General features: G+C 44.3%; 1 protein-coding gene across 4 annotated transcripts in view; it reads right to left on the bottom strand.

Moving 5' to 3' along the window:
* gne (glucosamine (UDP-N-acetyl)-2-epimerase/N-acetylmannosamine kinase) overlaps positions 1–20104 on the bottom strand; it is a 41253-nt gene that overhangs the window by 4004 nt on the left and 17145 nt on the right. For 2 of the 4 annotated variants that reach the window (XM_079998899.1, XM_079998897.1), the window contains exons 2-11: positions 15531–15602; positions 13918–14075; positions 13088–13334; positions 12636–12843; positions 11319–11471; positions 10180–10392; positions 9067–9154; positions 6699–6909; positions 6204–6333; positions 3469–3690 (exon numbers count right to left, since the gene is read on the bottom strand). In XM_079998899.1, the coding sequence (XP_079855025.1) occupies positions 3469–3690; positions 6204–6333; positions 6699–6909; positions 9067–9154; positions 10180–10392; positions 11319–11471; positions 12636–12843; positions 13088–13334; positions 13918–14075; positions 15531–15563 (1663 nt within the window). In that variant the 5' untranslated portion in view covers positions 15564–15602. The remainder of the gene's footprint in view (positions 1–3468; positions 3691–6203; positions 6334–6698; positions 6910–9066; positions 9155–10179; positions 10393–11318; positions 11472–12635; positions 12844–13087; positions 13335–13917; positions 14076–15530; positions 15603–20104) is intronic. The other 2 variants (XM_079998900.1, XM_079998898.1) reach the window with 1 other exon arrangement.

Here is a 20104-nt window from a genome sequence, read left to right as displayed (position 1 = left end):
TAGATAAGATTGATAAGATATCTGAAAAATACATGCATGAGTACTCGTGCATGTATAAATATATAGACATACATATACATATACTGTATGATATTATATATCATATTAGTAGATAAAACATGTTAGAAAATTATATATTGTATCAGCTATAAACATAATATACAGTATATCTGTGTGTGTATATATACACTACTCACAAAAGTTAGGGATATTTGGCTTTCGGATTAAATTCATTGAAAATGTAAAAAGTTCACGCTACAGTGATATTATATCATGAAAGTAGGGCATTTAAGTAGAAGCAGGCAATGGTTACTTCCTCATCTCAAACAATTTATTGAAACAAAAGCCAACAACAGTGGTGGGTTTACCACAACAAAAAATGTCAACGTCTCAGTTACTTGTCATGTGGCCTTGAGCATCAATTACAGCTTGACAACGACGTCTCATGCTGTTCACAAGTCGACTTATTGTCTGCTGAGGCCTGGCCCCCCACTCTTCTTGAAGGGCGGCCCTCAGGTCATTGAGGTTCTGGGGTACAGAGTTACGAGCCTCTACACGGCCACTCAGCTGATCCTATAGGTTTTCTATGGGATTCAGGTCTGGAGAAAGTGCAGGCCACTCCATTTGAGGTACCCCAGTCTCCAGCAGCCGTTCCCTAATGATGCCACCTCCATGAGCTGGAGCATTGTCGTCCATGAAGATGAAATGAGGCCTATGTTGTTGATGCAGGGGCACAATGACTGGATTAATGATGTTATTCAGGTAGTATGGGCTTGTCACTGTACCATTCACAAAGTGAAGGGCAGTTCTGTAGTGACTAGACACACCTGCCCACACTGTAACACCACCACCACCCAAGGCTCGTCCGGTGACAACAGTGGCTGATGCATAGCGCTCTCCTTGACGTCTCCAACATCGTTGGCGGCCATCATTTCTGCTCAACGTGAATCGACTTCATCAGAGAACAGCACTGAGACCACTGGTCCCTCTGTTGTACTGTTGATCAGTTGTTAGGTGTCGTCTTGGTCTCATGAAGTCAAAATGTGAACAGCATGATGAAGAGGACTGTTTAAATACCAATTCTAATTGAACCAGGAAATATATTGGTCGATTCATGGATCAAACATCTGTTGTGAATTTTGCCGTTCAGCTCCTTGTTAGAGAACAGCAAGTTGTGCAAAAATTACTGAAACATTGAACAGTTGGACATGTGCATTCAAAAGTTTAGAGAAGGTCAAATTAAGTTCATCTGTAAAGGTTATAGTGCATTTTAGCTTCATCCTGAAATTTCACCCGAAAGCCGAATATCCCTAACTTTTTGTGAGTAGAACACACACACACACACACACACACACACACACACACACACACACACACACACACACACACACACACACACACACACACACACACACACACACACACACACACACACACACACACACACACACAGTTCCAAATTATTATGCAAATTGGATTTAAGTGTCCTAAACATTAAATTTTTTGTTTTTCGATCAAACTCATGGATGGTATTGTGTCTCAGGGCTCTTTGGATCACTGAAATCAATCTCAGACACCTATGATAATTAGTTTGCCAGGTGAGCCCAATTAAAGGAAAACTACTTAAGTATTATTAAGCAGGCCACAGGTTTCAAGCAATACGGGAAAGAAAAATGATCTCTCTGCTGCTGAAAAGCGTCAAATAGTGCAATGCCTTGGACAAGGTATGAAAACATTCGATATTTCATGAAAACTTAAGCCTGATCATCGTGCTGTGAAGAGATTTGTGGCTGATTCAGAGCACAGACAGGTTGGTGCAGATAAAGGCATAATGAGGAAGGTTTCTGCCAGACAAATTCATCGGATTAAGAGAGCAGCTGCTAAAATGCCATTACAAAACAGCAAACAGGTATTTGAAGCTGATGGTGCCCCTGGAGTCCTGCGAACCTCAAGGTGTAGGATCCTCCAGAGGCTTGCAGTTGTGCATAAACCTACTATTGGGCCACCCCTAACCAATGCTCACAAGCAGAAACGGTTGCAGTGGGCCCAGAAATACATGAAGGCTAATTTTCAAACAGTCTTGTTTACTGATGAGTGCCGTGCAATGGATGGAGTAGTGGATGGTTGGTGGATGGCCACCATGTCCCAACAAGGCATCGACGTCAGCAAGGAGATGGCGGAGTCATGTTTTGGGCCGGAATCATTGTGGACCAGCTCTTTACCCTTGCAGGGTTGCTGGGTGGGTCGTTGGAGTCTGCCCATCCAGTCTACATGTGTTTTGTGGACCTGGAGAAGGCTTTCGACCATGTCCCTCGGAGGATCCTGTGGGGGGTACTGAGGTAGTATGGGGTCCCGGGTCCGTTGGTACGGGCGACCCGGGCCTTGTACAACCAAAGTGAAATCTATGTTTGCATTCTTGGCGAAAAGTCAAACGTTCTCAGTGGGTGTTGGACTGCCAAGGTTGCCCCTTGTCCCTGACTCTGTTTGTGATATTCATGGACAAGATCTCAAGGCGCAGCTGAGGTGATGAGAGTGGAAACTCAGAATTGCATCTCTGCTTTTTGCAGATGAGTTGGTTTTGTTGGCTTCATCAGACCCTGACCTCCAGCACGCTTTGGGGCGGTTTGTAGCCGAGTGTGAAGCGGTCGGGATGAGAGTCAGCACCTCCAAGTCCGAGGCCATGGTTCTCTGCCGGAAAATGTTGGATTGCTCCCTCTGGGTTGGGAGCGAGTTGCTGCCCCAAGTGAAGGAGTTCAAGTATCTCGGGATTTTGTTCACGAGTGAGGGGAAAATGGAGCGTGAGATGGACAGGTGGATCGGTGCTGCGTCAGCAGTGATGCGGGCATTTTTCCGGACTGTTGTGGTGAAGAAGGAGCTGAGCCAGAAGGCAAAGCTCTCAATTTACCAGTCCATCTACGTCCCAACCCTCACCTATGGTCATGAGCTCTGGGTAGTGACCGAAAGAACGAGATCGCGAATACAAGTGGCAGAAATGAGTTTCCTCCGTAGGGTGGCTGGGCTCAGCCTTAGAGATAGGGTGAGGAGCTTGGACATCCAGAGGGAGCTCAGAGTAGAGCTGCTGCTCCTTTCTTCGCGAAAGGAACCAGTTGAAGTGGTTCGGGCATCTGATCAGGATGCCTCCTGGGCGCCTTCCCTTGGAGGTTTTCCGGGCACGTCTAACTGGTAGGAGACCACGGGGTAGACCCAGAATGCGCTGGAGGGATTATATATCCCAGCTCAACTAGGAACGCCTCGGGGGCCTCCAGGATGAACTGGAAAACGTTGCTGGGGAGAAGGGGGCCTGGAGCTCCATGCTCAGCCTGCTGCCACCGCAACTCGGCCCCGGATAAGCGGTGGAAAATGGATGGATGGATGGGAAATGAGAACTGACACGCTTTAAAAGCCTAAATGCCCTCAGTGAGGATTTTGAAGCAGGCGTCAGATATCGACTCTGTCCTCCCCACCCACCTGTGCCGGTGATGATGGTGACAAAGTTCTCCACCCCCTTGCCATGGCCGAACTTCTTTTCGGCCAGCGCGGCACAGTTGCCGTCGTTATCCACCCAGACAGGCAGGTGCAGGGCGTCCGAGATGGGCGTGCGCAGGTCCACGCAGGACCACTCCTGGATCAGCTTGGTGGAGTGGAGCACCACGCCCTCCTGGGGGTTGACGCGACCCCCCGTGGAAATGCCTGGGGATAGGGAACAGGAGGGGATTGTTTAGTAGGCTAACAAAGTCACACAAACAGCAATGGTAAAGTTGACATAACCCCGGAACTCAAGGGTCATTTTCAAAAAGACAGAATAGATGGAAAGGAGAGAAAGGTTGGTGAAGGACTATCGGATGCAGAATTTGAATCTTTTATATGTAGAACACAAAGGAAATCTACAGGAAGTGGGGTGATGTGATGGATATCTATCGTTTAGAATCAAAATCCTTTTATTTGACCAAGTATATTTTCATATATGAGGCATTTGTCATGGTAGGGATTGGAGCGTTGCTGTACAGACAATTAGCATGAAAAAATGCTTGGCAATCTGGAAAGAAAATAAACAAATGCCCAAATCAAAAAAAACAGAAAAAAAAAAGACATTTCTATCTACCTATCCATTTCTTTCCACCGATCAGCCACAACATTAAATCCACTGACAAGTGAAGTGAATCATTTGATCATCTTATTATATTGGAACTTCAAGCAAGTGAACAGTCAGTTCTTGAAGCTGATGTGTTGGAAGCAGGAGAAATGGGTAAGCATAAGGACCTGAGCCACTTTGACAAGGGCCAAATAGTGACGGCTAGACGACTGGGTCAGAGCATCTCCAAAACGGCAGGTCTTGTGGGTTGTTCCCGGTATGCAGTGGTTAGTACCTACCAAAAGTGGTCCAAGGAAGTACAACCGGTGAACCGGCGACAGGGTCATGATTGCCCATGGGCTCAATGATGCGCGTGGGGAGCCAAGTCTAGCCCGTCTGGTTGGAACTCACAGAAGAGCTACTGTAGCACAAATAGCTGAAAAAGTTAATGCTGCTATGATATTAATGTGTCAGAACACACAGTGCATCACAGCTTGCTGCTGTGGGGCTGCGTAGCTACAGAGTGGTCAGAGTTCCCATGCTGACCCCTGTCCACCGCAGAAAGCGCGACAATGGGCACATGAGCATCATAACTGGACCATGGAGCAATGGAAGGAGGAGGCCTGGTCCGATGAATCACGTTTTCTTGTGGATCTCCTGTGGATGGCCGGGGTTAGGGTCCGATCCCATCGAGCATCTGTAGGATGTGCTGGAACACGTCTTGGTGCCAGATACCACAAGACACTTTCAGGTCTTGTGGAGTCTATACATTGACTGGTCAGAGCTGTTTTGGTGGCACAAGTGGGAGCTACACAATATTAGAGGTAATTAGTGGTGGTTTAAATGTTGTGGCTGATCATCGTAGATCTTCTTTGTTAGCTCCCACTATACAGAAAACACATTATTAAGGCCTGATTCATACCCAACAAGGCAAAGAGCAACACAGAGGGGCGTTTCTTGCATTCTTGTGTAGAAAATGTGCGGGTTCAAATTTTGAAAATGCTATGCAAATGTGTGCTACAATTCCTCGCGTTTCCCATAGAGGCTCTTAATACAAGTACTTCTTAACAAATGACACAACTGAAGAAGCAACTTTTTCCAGGAAATCTAAACTAAAATGGCATTGGCAGCAGCAGAAGTATGACACGGTAGCCAATTTTAAATAGCCTGCTCAATGCTTCCTCCTACCAAATCAGCTATTTTGGCCCCTCCTTGGATTAGCTGTTTATGACTCCGGCAAACACCAGTGGAAAGGCCCACACAGGTTTATATCTGACACGGGGTATAGCCGTTTCCGAGGCTACTTCGATCCAAGGGCCATTTGTACTGTGTAACATGGTTGACGGAACACAGACTTAGATGGGAATTGTAAGATTTAGCTTGATAAGATTTAGCTTAAAAAAATTGAAATAAAACCTATAAAGTTAATTTCCACGTATCAGCCCCCACATTCATCAAATAAAAAAATTCTAACTTGTAAAATACCAAGCGTGTTATCAATACTTAGTCAGATGCTACAAAACTGAAAGGGGCTGCTTTGTGCGCGCACAGCAGAGTCGCAGCACAGTCAGCAGTCAGATTGCACTAATCACGGGAGGAGAGAAGAGAAAGAAGGCTCTACAAGACCTTAGATCAGGTCTAGATCTAGATGTCTCCTTATCTATGTGTAATCTCCATGCATAATTTGTGGCCAGGATCTCCGTACGTTGCACTTACCTGTTCCTCTCAATAACACATTAAGAACATTGTGTTTTTATTATAGATGTATAATTTATTTTACTTATTGATTTACTCCGAAACAAAAAAAGCAGAACCGTGCAACGGCCCCCCCCGGTAAAATGTCCGGTGTTACCTGTAACACCTTGTTGAAGTCACACCTGCTGGCTAAAAAAAGAGAACCACTTGAGCCAAAATACGCCACCATAAGAGGAGGAGCCCCTGCTATGGCTATCTGCCTATCTATCTGCCTATCTATGTACTATTTTTTTTATGGCTATCTGGAGTCATGGCCAGACAAAGAAAAAGTATATACAGGTGTGTGTGTGTGTGTGTGTGTGTGTGTGTGTGTGTGTGTGTGTGTGTGTGTGTGTGTGTGTGTGTGTGTGTGTGTGCGCGCAAGCGCCTTGCGTACCTACTCCCAGTATCCTACAGTTGAGGCGGACAGCGTCGTGCATTGCGTCAGAACACTTCTTAACAATAAGCTGGATCCTGGCCTCGAAGGTCTTTGGGTTGGGCGTGGTGTACTTCTTCACTATCTTACCCTGAAAAGATAGAGAGCGAGAGAGAGAGAGAGAGAGAGAGGGGGGGAGAGAGAGAGAGAGGGAGAGAGAGAGAGAGAGAGAGAGAGACAGTGAGAGAGAGAGAGAGAGAGAGAGAGAGAGAGAGACAGTGAGAGAGAGAGAGAGAGAGAATATATAAAGTATGCATTCAATACATTTTGCTAAAAGAAAATATAAAGAATCTAACTAGGGTTATGATGGTGAATGACAGGTGAAATAGGCTTTATGAACTTTATGAAGTTGTTTAGCATGGCGTTTGGCCGTTATTTTGGTAAATGTGACAAGTTTGTGTGAAGTTTTGGTAACATCACAATGCAACAACAACCAATGGTGGGGTTTCAGCATACCCTCATACAGACTATGGCCACCCGGAGGTTGGTGCCCCCCAGGTCCACGGCCAGGGCACTCTGGGTCTCCAGGATATGGTCGATGTCCTGCGAGATGGAGTCTTTGATGGGGGGGAAGCAGAAAGTCTTCTGAAGCGGCTCGTCCAGACTGATCTGCTGCAGGAACTTCAGGATGCGCGGCACAGCGTTTCCGTCACCGTAAATCTTGGAGCTGGTGGGGGGGTACAGGGACAATGGTCTCTATATTTATGTACTGTATATCATTGGACTCAAAATACAAACACATTACACACTTACATTTTATCTGTACTGCTGATTAACAATCACTTAAAGTGGAATCCATAAAATGTTGGATTGGATTATACCATAAATCCCAGAATTCCATTGAAACTGCAGCAGTTTTTTTCCCAACATTGGTTTTACAGGCAAATTATTCTCAAAAGTACGCCTTCTTCTAATCGATATGCATTGCCTACATGAGGTGGTGGCGATATTTCCGTTCAAGGTTGTTCTTCCATTGGTGGCGGACTGCACCATCAAAAATGGAAACACATATACACATGCATAAAGCCAATATATTACATGGCTGTTTATTATTAAAGTGGACCTATTATTCTCCTTTTACACAAGTTAAAATAGATCTCTGAGGACCCCAAAACATGTCTAAAGTGCCTCAATCTATTGTTCTCCACCCTCCTGGGGCCACGAGTTCTGTGAGCCAACAGGGTTTGAGCATGGATTTCAGGTTGTTCTATTTACTCTATTTTCACTGATTTCACCGTAGCAGTCCACCAAAATATGTTTGTGAACAATAAGAAAATAAGAAATCCAGTTGCTGAATCATCACTTATATTAGATCTACAAGGCTTAATTTAAAAGTTAAGTTCCAGCTTTCGTTGCTGGACACCGCACTGCGACGCATTGGGAGTCTCACACCCAGGGATTTTTTGTTTCCTGTAAAAATCTGAAAATAAAATAAATAAAATAAATAAATATATCTACAATGAAAACACACTATTCGTATTGGTTTTGTTTGGAGAAATGCGCAGCGGTTCAGATGGAGTACATGACCATATCAAGAAACACAAGCTGACTACAGCCCGTGCAGAGAATACAAAAAACTTTTAAAAACATAGCGCTCAGAGCGGTCTGGAGCCTCAGCGTTTTGTTCACAGCGATTACTTTGTTCTTAGTTTACCGCATTATTTGACACTTAGGCCACGTCTACAATAAACATCCAACATTGTCACATTATAAATATCACCGAAATGCATAATAGGTCCCCTATAAGTTCCAGCTAAAAAAAGTAAAAGTATAACTTATGGGGGTTTTAAACTTAAATCAGAAATAATCATGGTTCTAATCAGATTACCACTTTAAAAAGAGAAAATGCACGACAGGACACATATAGCTAAAGGAAGCCATTTTTTAAAAGTCCCTGCAAAGTGAATTCAGTGTTTTGGTTCTAAGCACATTATACATGTTACAAAGTAATTGCTGAAAACATTTGAAAAGACTGAATGACGTAGTACTGAATTGTGGAGTTAGAGCGTTTAACTTTTTCTCACCATTTTTGTGGAGGGCACAAATCTTTCCGGTGGGGCTAAATCATGACTCAATGATGTATAGCGGTCATACGTGGCCCCTTCCCCCAACACCATATAAACACTGGGTGGAATCTGAGCATCTGTGGTGAAATAAACTAAGCTAACAGCCCAGATTTTGGGATAAAACGCTGTTTTGGGAATAAACATCTGGAGTAAAAGGCGTTGTCAGGGAGACCCTGAACACATGCCAAGTCTTGGCGCCGATCCCGTGGGTGCCTCCTGGTGCCCCCGCCCCCAGCACCGCCTATGCACCCGTAACAATAAAGAACTGTCCCATTGGTTTGACTGCACAGGGTTTGGTTAAGTTAGCATTGCTAGTAGACCGCAGAGCCCCAACCTGGCCCTTGGAGGAGCCAGCAGGTGTCACTGGAGAGAGGGGAGTCCCGTGGCGGTGTTTTGAGGTGAGCAACTAGTCACACGGGACTGGGTTCAGCAGAACATTTAAACATGGAAGTTACAAGGTTAACACGATTGGGCGTTGTTTCCGCACCTTCAGCGGACACGCCCCCAGCTTCTCAGCACAGAGGAAACTGGTTATTTTTTCACCATTTTGAAACCTAATTTTATATACTTGCCGATTTTTTTTTATTAATTATTCAAATTTGGCTGGTGGTTAATAACACATTTATCTGTGGTGTGACAAATTCAGAACACAATTTTATTTTCACTTCACAGGTTCTACCTTCTTGTACATAAACAACATCTCAGCAAAAAAGGCCAAAAACTAAGTTCAACACCCACTACAGAAAAAACACACTCACCAAGGGTATCTCTTTGCAAACTGCAACTCCAGAGCGTGGTAGATTTTATTGTGAGTGTCGGCATCTCTCACGTGAAGAACGTTCTCACCTGGAAGGAATACAAACAGGTCCTGTCACGGCCGCACACACTCACCCACAAACACAGTGCCTATCTGTCGATCCAGCCGCCTCCCTATATGTCTGCCAACTAGTCTCCTAGGCCAGTAGTTCCCAAACTTTTTACGGCAAGGCCCCCCTTGGAAAACTAATACCGTTTGTTCACCAAAATTTGCGGGCTTAACCAGGTTTTTTTAAACCCGGGTAAACCCGACCCAGGTAAACGATTGAGTATGGAGTATCCATGGAGTATCCTTGGTGGCGGTTCAGAGACTAGCTTGGGGTGGTGCTAGAGTGGCCGAGCCCAGCGGGGAGCGTGGGGGTTCTCCGCTGTGCTCCCTACAGTGGAATCCCCACACTCACAACATTTCCCGGTCCCCCATGCTGGCAAAAAGTCACTAACTTCTGATTTTGGATTCTAAATGGGATATGAAATTATGAAATTATACAAGGATATTCCTGTCTATTTATGCGCTAACGTCCGGAACTTCAATGCGCATCGCGCTGGTAAAGTGGCCAAAATGAGCGGGTCGACCCGGGTGTCCTGTTCACATCAGAGCCGATCAGAGGTGGAGCCGATCGATACCCGTCTCGATTGCAGGGTCATTTCACTGAGACTCGGTTTGTTCCTTTCCAACTGATGACAGATGCCGGATGTGAGTGGGTGTTTTTGGCGCAGTGGGAAAGGGGTATAAGCTTCCGCTTAGAAACACCTCCCCCAGCAGAAAATAGAATTGTACATATCGGCCTATAAAGTGCTGTGTAGTAAAAGATTTTACCTAAATGTACAAAAAGTGATAAATATCACAACAAAAACTCACCATTATTACTTTAGTTTTATACATAAAATGTAAACTCAGATAGATAATTCAGGTTCAGATAGTTATTTCATTGCTAAAAAACACTTATTTAGCCAAAAGGAGAGGTGAAATGAAAATGAATTTTGAAATGAAAATGATTAACTCTAGGGTATTAACATTGGCAAATATTGGATTATATTTTGCATTTACACCCTACCTGTCTCCCGGCCGGTCTGTCTGGTTCCCAGGTTGATGACGGGCGTTCCGAAGGCTCCGGCCTCTCGGACTCCACAGCTGCTGTTCCCAATCATGCAGCCGGCGTGGAAAACCAGCTGGATGAACTGATCGAAGGGCACGTGCTTCACCGCACGGAAGTTGGGATGCTGCTCGATGCCTTTCTTACGCATCACGCGCACCATCTCCTTACTCCCTGCAGAGAGGAGAAGAAAGGGCAGGAATCAGAGACAGAAGGAAGAGGACTACTAGAGATCCTGAAATAGGTGCCACGTGAACGTTTAAAATGTGTTACAGTGTATGTATATTTCAGATAGGAAAGGATGCGTTACGCTGGTCAGAGCTTCCAGAGGGCTTAAGAATCATAGTTTAAGTATAACGGCCTTTGTTGGTTTTTTTTTTTACTTGATATATTTGTAACAACAAGACCCTCGGAGCATGCTTGGAAAATTATTGAGTCATGAACATTTTAATGAGTATGCAGTAATCCTGTTAAATAGGACTCATTCCAAGAGGAACGCAGAAACGGCATCGAACGAACAAAAGAAAGGACAAAAGAACAATCAAACAAACCAAAGAAAGAACAAACTTATGAACAAAGGACAAAAAGAAAGAACAAACTTATGAACAAAGGACAAAAAGAAAGAACGAACAAATGAACAAATGAAGAAAAAACAAATGAACGAACAAAGGAAAGACAGAAAGTAAGAACAAACAACTGCAAGAAAGAATTAACAAAAAAATGAATGAACAAATGAACAAACGAAAGACAAAGAAAGAAAAAGGATGAACAAAGGAAAAAAATTACAAGAACAAACAAACGAAAGAAAGAAAAACAGACAGACAGAAAGAAAGAACTAACTAATGAATGAGCAAATGAACGAACGAATGAAAGACAAAAAAGGACAAACAATCAAAATTATCAACGAACAAACAAGCGAACGTACAAACGAATGAAAGAACAAACAAATGAATGCACAAACTAAAGAAAGACAGAAAGAAAGGATAAAAGAATGAACAAATGAATAAACAAACGACAGAAAGAACGAACACACGAAAGACAGACGGGCAGACAGAACTAACTAACTAACGAACGAACAAACGTCAGCAGCAGATTCTGACCAGCGTCTATATTGGGGAAGAGGATGAGCGTCCTCTTGTTGAAGGTCAGCAGGGCGTCCAGCATCAGGCCGTAGATCTTGATGGAGTTCTTGATGTCGGTGGTGACTGGGTGCTGCAGCGCCACGATGTAGTCTCTCTCCTGCACCTTGTCGCCTAAGAGGCACAGCAGATACAGTACGTAGCTCAGCTAGCAGCTCACTGGTCATGTATCATGCTTCTACAGGTTCTGGGGGTGGGCTGCGAGATGCTGAGGTACTGAGGGTAAATGTGGTAGAGCGGAATAAAAAAAAACTGATGAACAGCTGCAGCCAAAGTTTTGCAATGTTTCATTTTGTGTTCTTTCGCTGGAGACGCTGGAACTGACTGGCTTCTCTCACCACCACTTACTTTACCATGTAAAGCTTAAATTACAGGTAATAACATAGATCAGATATCATTATCATGACAAAAAGGGTCTGGGATTTTGGTTATTGCAATATTGTGATCTAGTTAAATGTTGATTTTCAGGCTGCATCACAGTAAAGTAATGACATGTTCTGAACTTCATAGACTGCTTGGTCATAATATCCACATTAACTAATGATTGCTTCACAAATATTCCTTGTGTGTGAATAGCTTATGAATAGTCCTTGCCAAAATATTTTCAAATATTGTCAATATTACATAATATGGTGATATGACATTGGAGAATGGAAGATGCTGCTGGTTTCTGTAGGGTTTTGTCCTCTCTTGATTTTCCCCATTAAAATATTTTTCATTAAACAATAACCACAACATTATGCAGCACAGAATCAGTTTGGCTACATAGAATTAAACATTCCACGTGAGACTTTATCTGCCGTTACTCTGGAGACAGCACGGAGCCAGACTATCGAAAAACTGAAAGACCTCTTGCCGCTGTCATACTTTGACGTTGGATGGGCATTAACGTGTACTTCAGTGTTTTTCAACCACTGTTTCAACTGCCAGGTGTGCTGTGAAAATGTAATAGCTCTTGTGTTTCAAGATCAAAATTGTGAGGCTGAACTAATCCATTTAATTCTTAAAAATTAAATCTGTCTTAAATCTTAATTAAATCTGTTCCAGCCAGAATACCTGCTGTGTGCCGTAGGAATATGTAAGTGTAAAAAGTTTGCCATGGCAGAAAAAAAACAAAACACTAGTGTAGTTTCACTGATTGGCGCAAACTCAACAGAAGTTTGAGCTCTGCAATGGCAGGATTCTCAACGCGGTGGACAACTCTCTGTACCTCAACTTGACCATTTTTCAGTGTACAATGAGAAACACATGAGAAATAGCAACAGGGCCTCCACCTACCCAGCCAGCGCTTGATGATGTCCATGTAGTCGTCCCTTTGGTGGGCAGAGAGCAGCTTGTCGTAGGAGGGGCAGCCGGCCAGCAGGATGCGGGAGTGATCCTCGCACATGGCAATGAGGTGCTGCTCGGCGTTGCGAGTGCAGCAGGCGTGGTAGTGGGCCAGCTTGCTGATGGAATGGCGGATGGAGTCATCAATCGTACCGCTGACCTGGGAGAAGAGTGTGGGGAAAGAAGGCGACGGGACGAGAGTTAGGAGATGTAAATGACTCAACAAGAAAGAACTTAATGAGAAAGAGAGAACTTAATAAGAAACAAAGAAATAAAAGGGATCAACAACCCTGCCACCCTTTCCCTAGTGTGATTTAACTTCCTTTGAGCCATAGACAGACAAGAGACGGATCGATTGGTAGGACGACAGGCTCAGCGAGAGGGCTAGACACCAATGCACGCACCTCTCCTCCCTCCACATGCAGTATCCGGATGTTCATCAGAGCGGCAGAGGTTGCGAGGGCCAGTGCGTCGAATCGGTCGCCATGGACAACAAGGATGTCGGGGCGGAGCCGCTGCAGCACGTCAGGGAGCTTGACCAGAGCCAGGCCGACACTCTCCACCATGGCTGCTTCATCCTCCCCCCGCACGATGGTGTGGAGCTTGGAGCCGATGTCAAAGTCGTCTTGCTCAATCATCCGGAAGGTGTTGCTGCGTCGGAGGGACAGGAGAGAAAGAGGTGAGAAGCTATGCAAGAAGAACATGAACATGGCAACAAATGAATGATTAGTAAGGAGTGGTCTAAATTCTTAGGTGTTGAAATATACAGATATTGTCTTATATGTCCTCGCTTTTTGCGATTACATATTCTTCTTTATTGCCCATTGACAGGCAGTGCCAACCTTCTTAAATACAATGCAGAGAAGATGAGCCCCGTCCTCCAGGGAGTAGGAACAGGATTTATACGTGGGACTCTAGAACATTAAATTGCTGACAAGAGTGTTCATTAGAAATTATATTTACTTTATAAGTTGACCAACTTGAAGCCCACTTAATCTCACCCCTGGCTGTGCCTTGGAATTAAGACTCTGGAATTAGAGCAATTTAGTTTGCAACCCAGAGAATGGCAACATTGCTCAAGAGGCGTTTCCCTATTTGTTGCATGTATCTATCCGGGGAAAAGACATTTCGAAGCACCGGCACAACCCGAAGAGCGGTGAATTAATTCCAAACTCAATAAGGGAGCCCTGGTCTGTGTCCTGCCTCTCCTGACATCGTGCATTGTCGTCCTCACCCATAGTCGTCGATGAGATGCGATCCCAGCACCACCACCTCCAGGTCAAATTCGTCAGGGTGGGCTTTGATGCCGAACATGATGGGGGCCAGCTTGGAGTAGTCTGCTCTGTTGCAGGTGGCCACACACACCCTCATCCTCTTTTTAGACTGAACCATCTCGCGAGGAAAAGCATCGAAACAACACAATTGACTCAAACGTTAAGAGCATTGAAAAAAATGTCAAACTCAGACTGGATGCATATCTTTGAGACTTTTCGCTTTAAAGTGGTAACGATTACATTTTAGGGTGAAATATAAACTTTGAACAGTGTCATTAGTATTGGCATTGGCTATAACATGCTCCAACATGATGGAGACCCTTTTGAATAGCTGATTTGCAGTGTGGGTGTACTGGATAGTACAGTGGAGGGGAAATATAGTTCCACATAGGAAGTGTAAATTGATACAATGCTGTAAGTTATAGACTTTAGAGTTATTAAAATAATTTGCTCAAATACAGTCTGGCATAAGGTATTTTCAGTAATATAAATAGTTTACATACTCAAAAACAGAGATTCATATTTCATTCAATTCATACTTTTTATACGCTTCTCCGCCCTGTTATTTCCTCCGCATTTCCACGTCTGACTTGGTAACGAAATTACAAATTGAAACTATTATTTTAAAATAACATGATAAAAAAACAAAGATTGGGAATTCATGGTGGAAAATAGGAAGACTGAGTTGGACATTACAGAATCGAGCTGCTCCATTTATTGTTTTGTTTTCTATAAATATTTTGTGCGTGTGGCTCGGAAACTGGGATCAGTAGTGCGCCGAAATTTGGGTAAAACAATAAGAATCAATAATAGCAATAAGATCAGAGTGCAGTCAGCACAGGCAGAGCTATGAATAGCTCACCGCCACCATAGACACTGCTGCGGGCGTAGTTACCGCTGAACCATGTCTCTGCCTTGACCACCGAGAACGAACGCAGTTGTACTTTGTTAATAGTAAACCTGATTTCCCGGGCGCGCTCAGATTCTACAACACCCAGGGGAAAATTCACAAAAGGGTTGCATGGCTTTTGTGGCTGCTAAACCTATCCAAATAAAACAGAAAAGAAACCGTGTAATTCCCAAAAGTACCGGCAAAGGGGGAAACACACCCCTAACTGCACTGCCAAGCAAATGGCGTCTCGGTGCTTTGGTGCAATTTGCACGTATTTAAATTAGGTGATATGAATATATTTGGCACAAAATTGGCCCCTTTCTATGCAAATGAGCCTTACTGCAAGTCCAATTCACATTCAACACCAGCGATCACAGCCACAAGCAGTTTGAGTGAAATTATTAGTGTCAGTTGGTGGGAACTGAAGTGCGGACTGGGGGGGCTCCGCTACCAGACAAAGGTATACCTGTCAACATTGGGAGTTTTGAAAATAAGGGAAACTGCATTTTGGCCCTTTAATGACTGGTGAAGTTCACACGAAGGAATGTTGGAGATGCTTCAACACACACACACACACACACACACACACACACACACACACACACACACACACACACACACACACACACACACACACACACACACACACACACACACACACACACACACACACACACACACCTGATCCTGTTCCTCCATCATTCCTCTCTCCATCTTTCCCCTGCTGCTCTGTATTCTTAGATAGTACAGTTCCTAGGGAGAGACAGAAAGAGAGAAAAAGAGGGCAGGGTGTTAAATACAAAGCATACTACTGAAGGCTTATTCGACAAAAAAAAACAAAACACTTGTATTCACCTGGGCTCCTTTATAACAGTCCCTGAAACATGGGGAAAACTAAATACGATAAACTTCACTTTCATGCAAAGCAACTGGGAGCAGACGAAGCAACTTTCTTTCTTTTCTGTTTTGGTTTGGTCACATTGAACTACGCAGTGAGGTGAAGTATAAAATCAGAACAAAACTTCAGTTCTCAAATACATTTCAGGCAAACTTTAAATAAAAAAATAAAAAAACTCACATTGAGCCCATGTTTATGCTATATCTGCTTTTAATCATAACCTTATAGAACCGATTACCCCCCCCCCCTTCTTGTATCCTAGGTTTCTTAACGAACTGGAAATTAAATCATTAAATTTTGTTCTTGTTTTTTTTTTCTTTTATTCCAGAACCGTTAAAGAAGTCCTGACTCAGCCATTGGCTCGGCAGATTGGAGTGATGTCAATGTCCATACCTTGTTTTTCCGAATGACAATTTTTTTCCGCGCATGAGCTCCAGAGATGTTTACACTATTGTGCCTCTGTGTCATATTAGAGTTTCCCCATTCCCACAAAGGCCATTTCTTCCTCCTCTCCTCTGCTTCCCACAGTATAATTCCAGATGTCTTCCTTGTAGTACTTGCTATTCTTTGACAATTCAATCCTCAATCGGCAAACAACTCCATCGACCGCCAAGCTGTTTTGGATTCATAATTGATTATCTGTCATGTTCATTGTGTAAAAGTGTTCTTGTATTGTATGTAAAAAAATACTGTGATGTTTTCCTTCTTGTAGTTGTGACTGTGTTCTTTCCACCCTCATTGTGAAGTCTTTTGTCTGAATCAACGACGACCACAGAAATGGAATGTGACAACAACTTTGGCCCGGTTTACACCAGGCATTAACATGCGTCTTGGGTGATCCAATCTCAAGTGGACAACTCTCAGTATGCCTCTTTACACCTGGTATTAGAATGCTTCTCGAGTAATCACTTGTGATCGGATCTCATTTCCCCGCTCTATATGCAAATCGAATATATTGTGATTCTAATAGGCTTGGGCGGTAGTACAAATTCCAATCGATATACGATATACGATTGTGGCGGACCAGGGTGTGCAGGCGGTGCAGTCTCCCATCCCGAGGCCGCTCAGCTGCTGGGGATCAGCCTAATCAGCGGAGGGACTCCTGATTCGGCAATTTTGATCACACCCAAAAACAAAACAAATATGGCGAGTAGGTCTAAATAAATAATAATAATGTTTGGGGTGTTGTCCGTCTTCGTTGGGACATCCCGTTGACATATATTACACAATGAATATTTAAACGTCTGCTTTGGGTTGGAACTTAAATATCCCCAAAAAAACGCAAAACGTGATTGGTCGGAGGTGAAGCCTTTGGATCACTTTTAGATTGTCCAAACTGATTGGCTCCCCGTTGCAATTGCTGAGCACGGAAATAAACAAATCTGCGGCCTTTATTTTATTTTTTTATCAAAATGGTCCACCCAGCACTATTCAAATTGGGCTTAGAGGGAATTATTCCTGACATTATTAAGACATTATTCCCGGTCGAAAATCGGCAGTTACCGGATAACGGAAACGCTGGCGCTACTACCAGGGTTCCTGGGATGCTCCCGGGGGGCCTGCGCTCTGGTCTCATCCTACTACCCCTTCACATGGAACGTAGTGGGATATGAGGCTCAGAGGACGGGCACACCACGTTTCGTGAAGACACTGGCCCATGACCTCGCCAGGTTCTTGTGCATCCAAGAAACCACTCTGCCAACGGCGAAGGATAGATTCGCTGCTCGGCTTACTGACAAGATACGTCTGCGGCAGCGAGCTGTCTCATATCCTCCCCCTCTTCCTCTGAGCCTGCGCCGCACACAGCCCCCTGACCACCGGCAAGGCCGGGGCCCAGGCATGTTCACACACCGTGACTATGGCCACTCCACAGACTACGGCACTCCACGGAGGCGCACTTGGCAGGACATGATCATCCCTTAAATGACAGGACCCCCTCGGGCTGTGTCCCGCCTGTCAGGCTGGGGCTAGTGGTGGCATGGACCATCAGGGACCTGGAGGACTGTTTAGAGGACACCCCCCTGCTGGCTGCTCATCCCCTGTTCTAGTGCTATGCCAGGTGGCGTCTCCTCTGTGTATTGTACCGCTGAATGGACAGGACACTACAAGGGGGTTACACATTACAATTCCATTGGACCCCACCGCCCTTCTAGGGTGTTGTGTGGAGGGTGATGAGAAGGCTGCAGTTCTGAAGGCAGAAATAGCAGTTCTCCTCAGCAAGGGAGCCGTGACGGTGATGCCCACGGAACTTCGGAACATAAGGTTTTACTCAAAGTACTTCCTAATTCCGAAGCGTACAGAGGGTGTGCGTCCAACCATGGATTTACGCACACTGAATCGCAACCTTCCAGTGAGTTTTTCTACCACACCACAGCACTGAGACTGCTCTTATTAAGGTCACTGGAAGGACAGTGGCAGAATTTCAGTCTGAGTATTACTGGATCTCAGAGCTGCATTTCACATGGTCGACCACAACATATTACTAGACCGACTGGGAAAACTGGGTGGCACCTCTGGCACAGTACTAAACTGGTTTGAATCCTACTCAAAGGACAGGGACTACTTTGTGTCTATAGGTAATTATCTGGGTTCATCTGAGCTCCATTCTGGGGCCTCTTCTGTTGAGCATCTATATTCTCCCACTGCCTCAGATGATGGAAGACAACAAAATATGTTACCATAATTCCACAGACAACACACAAATGTGCATAACGATAATACCAGGAGACTATGGTACAATACAATCACTAAGCAACGACGGTCTTGTATCCAGAAATATGGACAATTACAAGTTCAAGTTCAAGTTCAAGAGATTATTTGTCACATACATATACATACGTTCAAAGCGGCGTCATACAATCTGCGCAGTGAAGGACGCTAAAATGGACATACAGAGGGACCGTGGAGCTACAGATGGAGCAACGGGACACAAGATGCTTGTGGCAGGGTCTGCAGACTACAACAAATAAGAGCAGCACCTCCCCAGCCACGAGTGTGGACGCCTCCCTAGCCAACAAACTGAACTCCTTTTATGCGCGGTTTGACTCTGGCAACAGCACCACTAGCTCGCCGGCTCATTGGAGTTATACCGCTGGGGATGAGCGCGCACTCTCCGTGTCAGAGCATGACGTCAGGAGGGCAGGAAAGCTGTGGGCCCAGACGGCATATCTGGGCGAGTACTGAAGACCTGTGCAAACCAGCTAGCCCCAGTGTTCACTACAATATTCAACATCTCCCTGGCTGAATCAGTGGTCCCGTAATGCTTCAAGAGGTCCACCGTCGTTCCTGTCCCGAAGACCGCCTCTCCAGCCTGCCTGAATGACTACCGTCCGGTGGCCCTCACCTTGTAAATCAAGGTACAGTGGTACCTTGATATACGAGTGCACTAACATACGTGTTTTCCGAGTTACGAGACATCGTTCCGTTGATTTTTTTGGGTTGATTTGCGAGCAACAATGTGAGTTACGAGGAGCGAGCTTCAGGTACGCAGCCGCTAGTTGGCGTGGCGAGCGAATGCGGTCAGCATCCCATGTCTCACTCGTTCACTTCACGTGGTTACCTGAGCGTGGAAGCATCTCTTTTGTGTTTTGTGCTTGCGTTTTGTGCTTTTTGTGCAGTTATTTAGCCAATTTTTTTTTTCTAACCATGGGTCCTAAGAAACTAAGTGCTGAGAAGAATAAGTGGATGATGTCAATTGAATTAAAGCATGAAAAACATGAGTGAGGTGTGCGTGTGATGGAATTGGCAATTTTTTTCAAGTTAAGTGAAAGTGAAGTGGAAATAAATAAATAAATAAATTGTAGCAATTAAGTTCAGAAATAAAGTGTAGCAACAAACGAAAGCAACCAAAAAAGCACGAAACGAAACAAACTCCTCCAACCTCCTCCACCGGCAGCATCTTCCATTTGTCCAAGTCGTCTGTTCTCCAAGGTAAATAGACTTTATAAAACCAGTTTATATCTTTACATTCTCTTTTCTTATGTTTTATCATGTTTTTATACAATATTTGTTATTTATTTTTCTTATTTAAAAACACGTAACAAAAAAAATTGGGTGTTTTTTTGGGGGCTGGAACGGATTAATGGCATTTCAATTAATTTCAATGGGGAAAACTAATTTGCTATATGAGCAGATTGAATTACGAGCTCTGTCATGGAACAAATTCAACTCGTAAGTCAAAGTACCACTGTAATTTGTTTTTGGAGCCAAGGAAGAACAACTAAAAGTCAGCGCTCAGCTTAAATTGGTAACGTTAAAAAGCACAAACCAAGCCAGAAATCTTGGTGTAATCGTGGACTCTAACCTAAATTTCACCAGCTGCATTAAAACAATTAAAGTCAGCCTACTATCACCTTAA

Source organism: Zeus faber, assembly GCF_960531495.2.
Source record: "Zeus faber genome assembly, chromosome: 4".
In the NCBI taxonomy this organism is placed as follows: domain Eukaryota; kingdom Metazoa; phylum Chordata; class Actinopteri; order Zeiformes; family Zeidae; genus Zeus; species Zeus faber.
The sequence above is the reverse complement of the archived record's forward strand: the minus strand, read 5'-3'. Positions and strand labels throughout refer to the sequence as shown.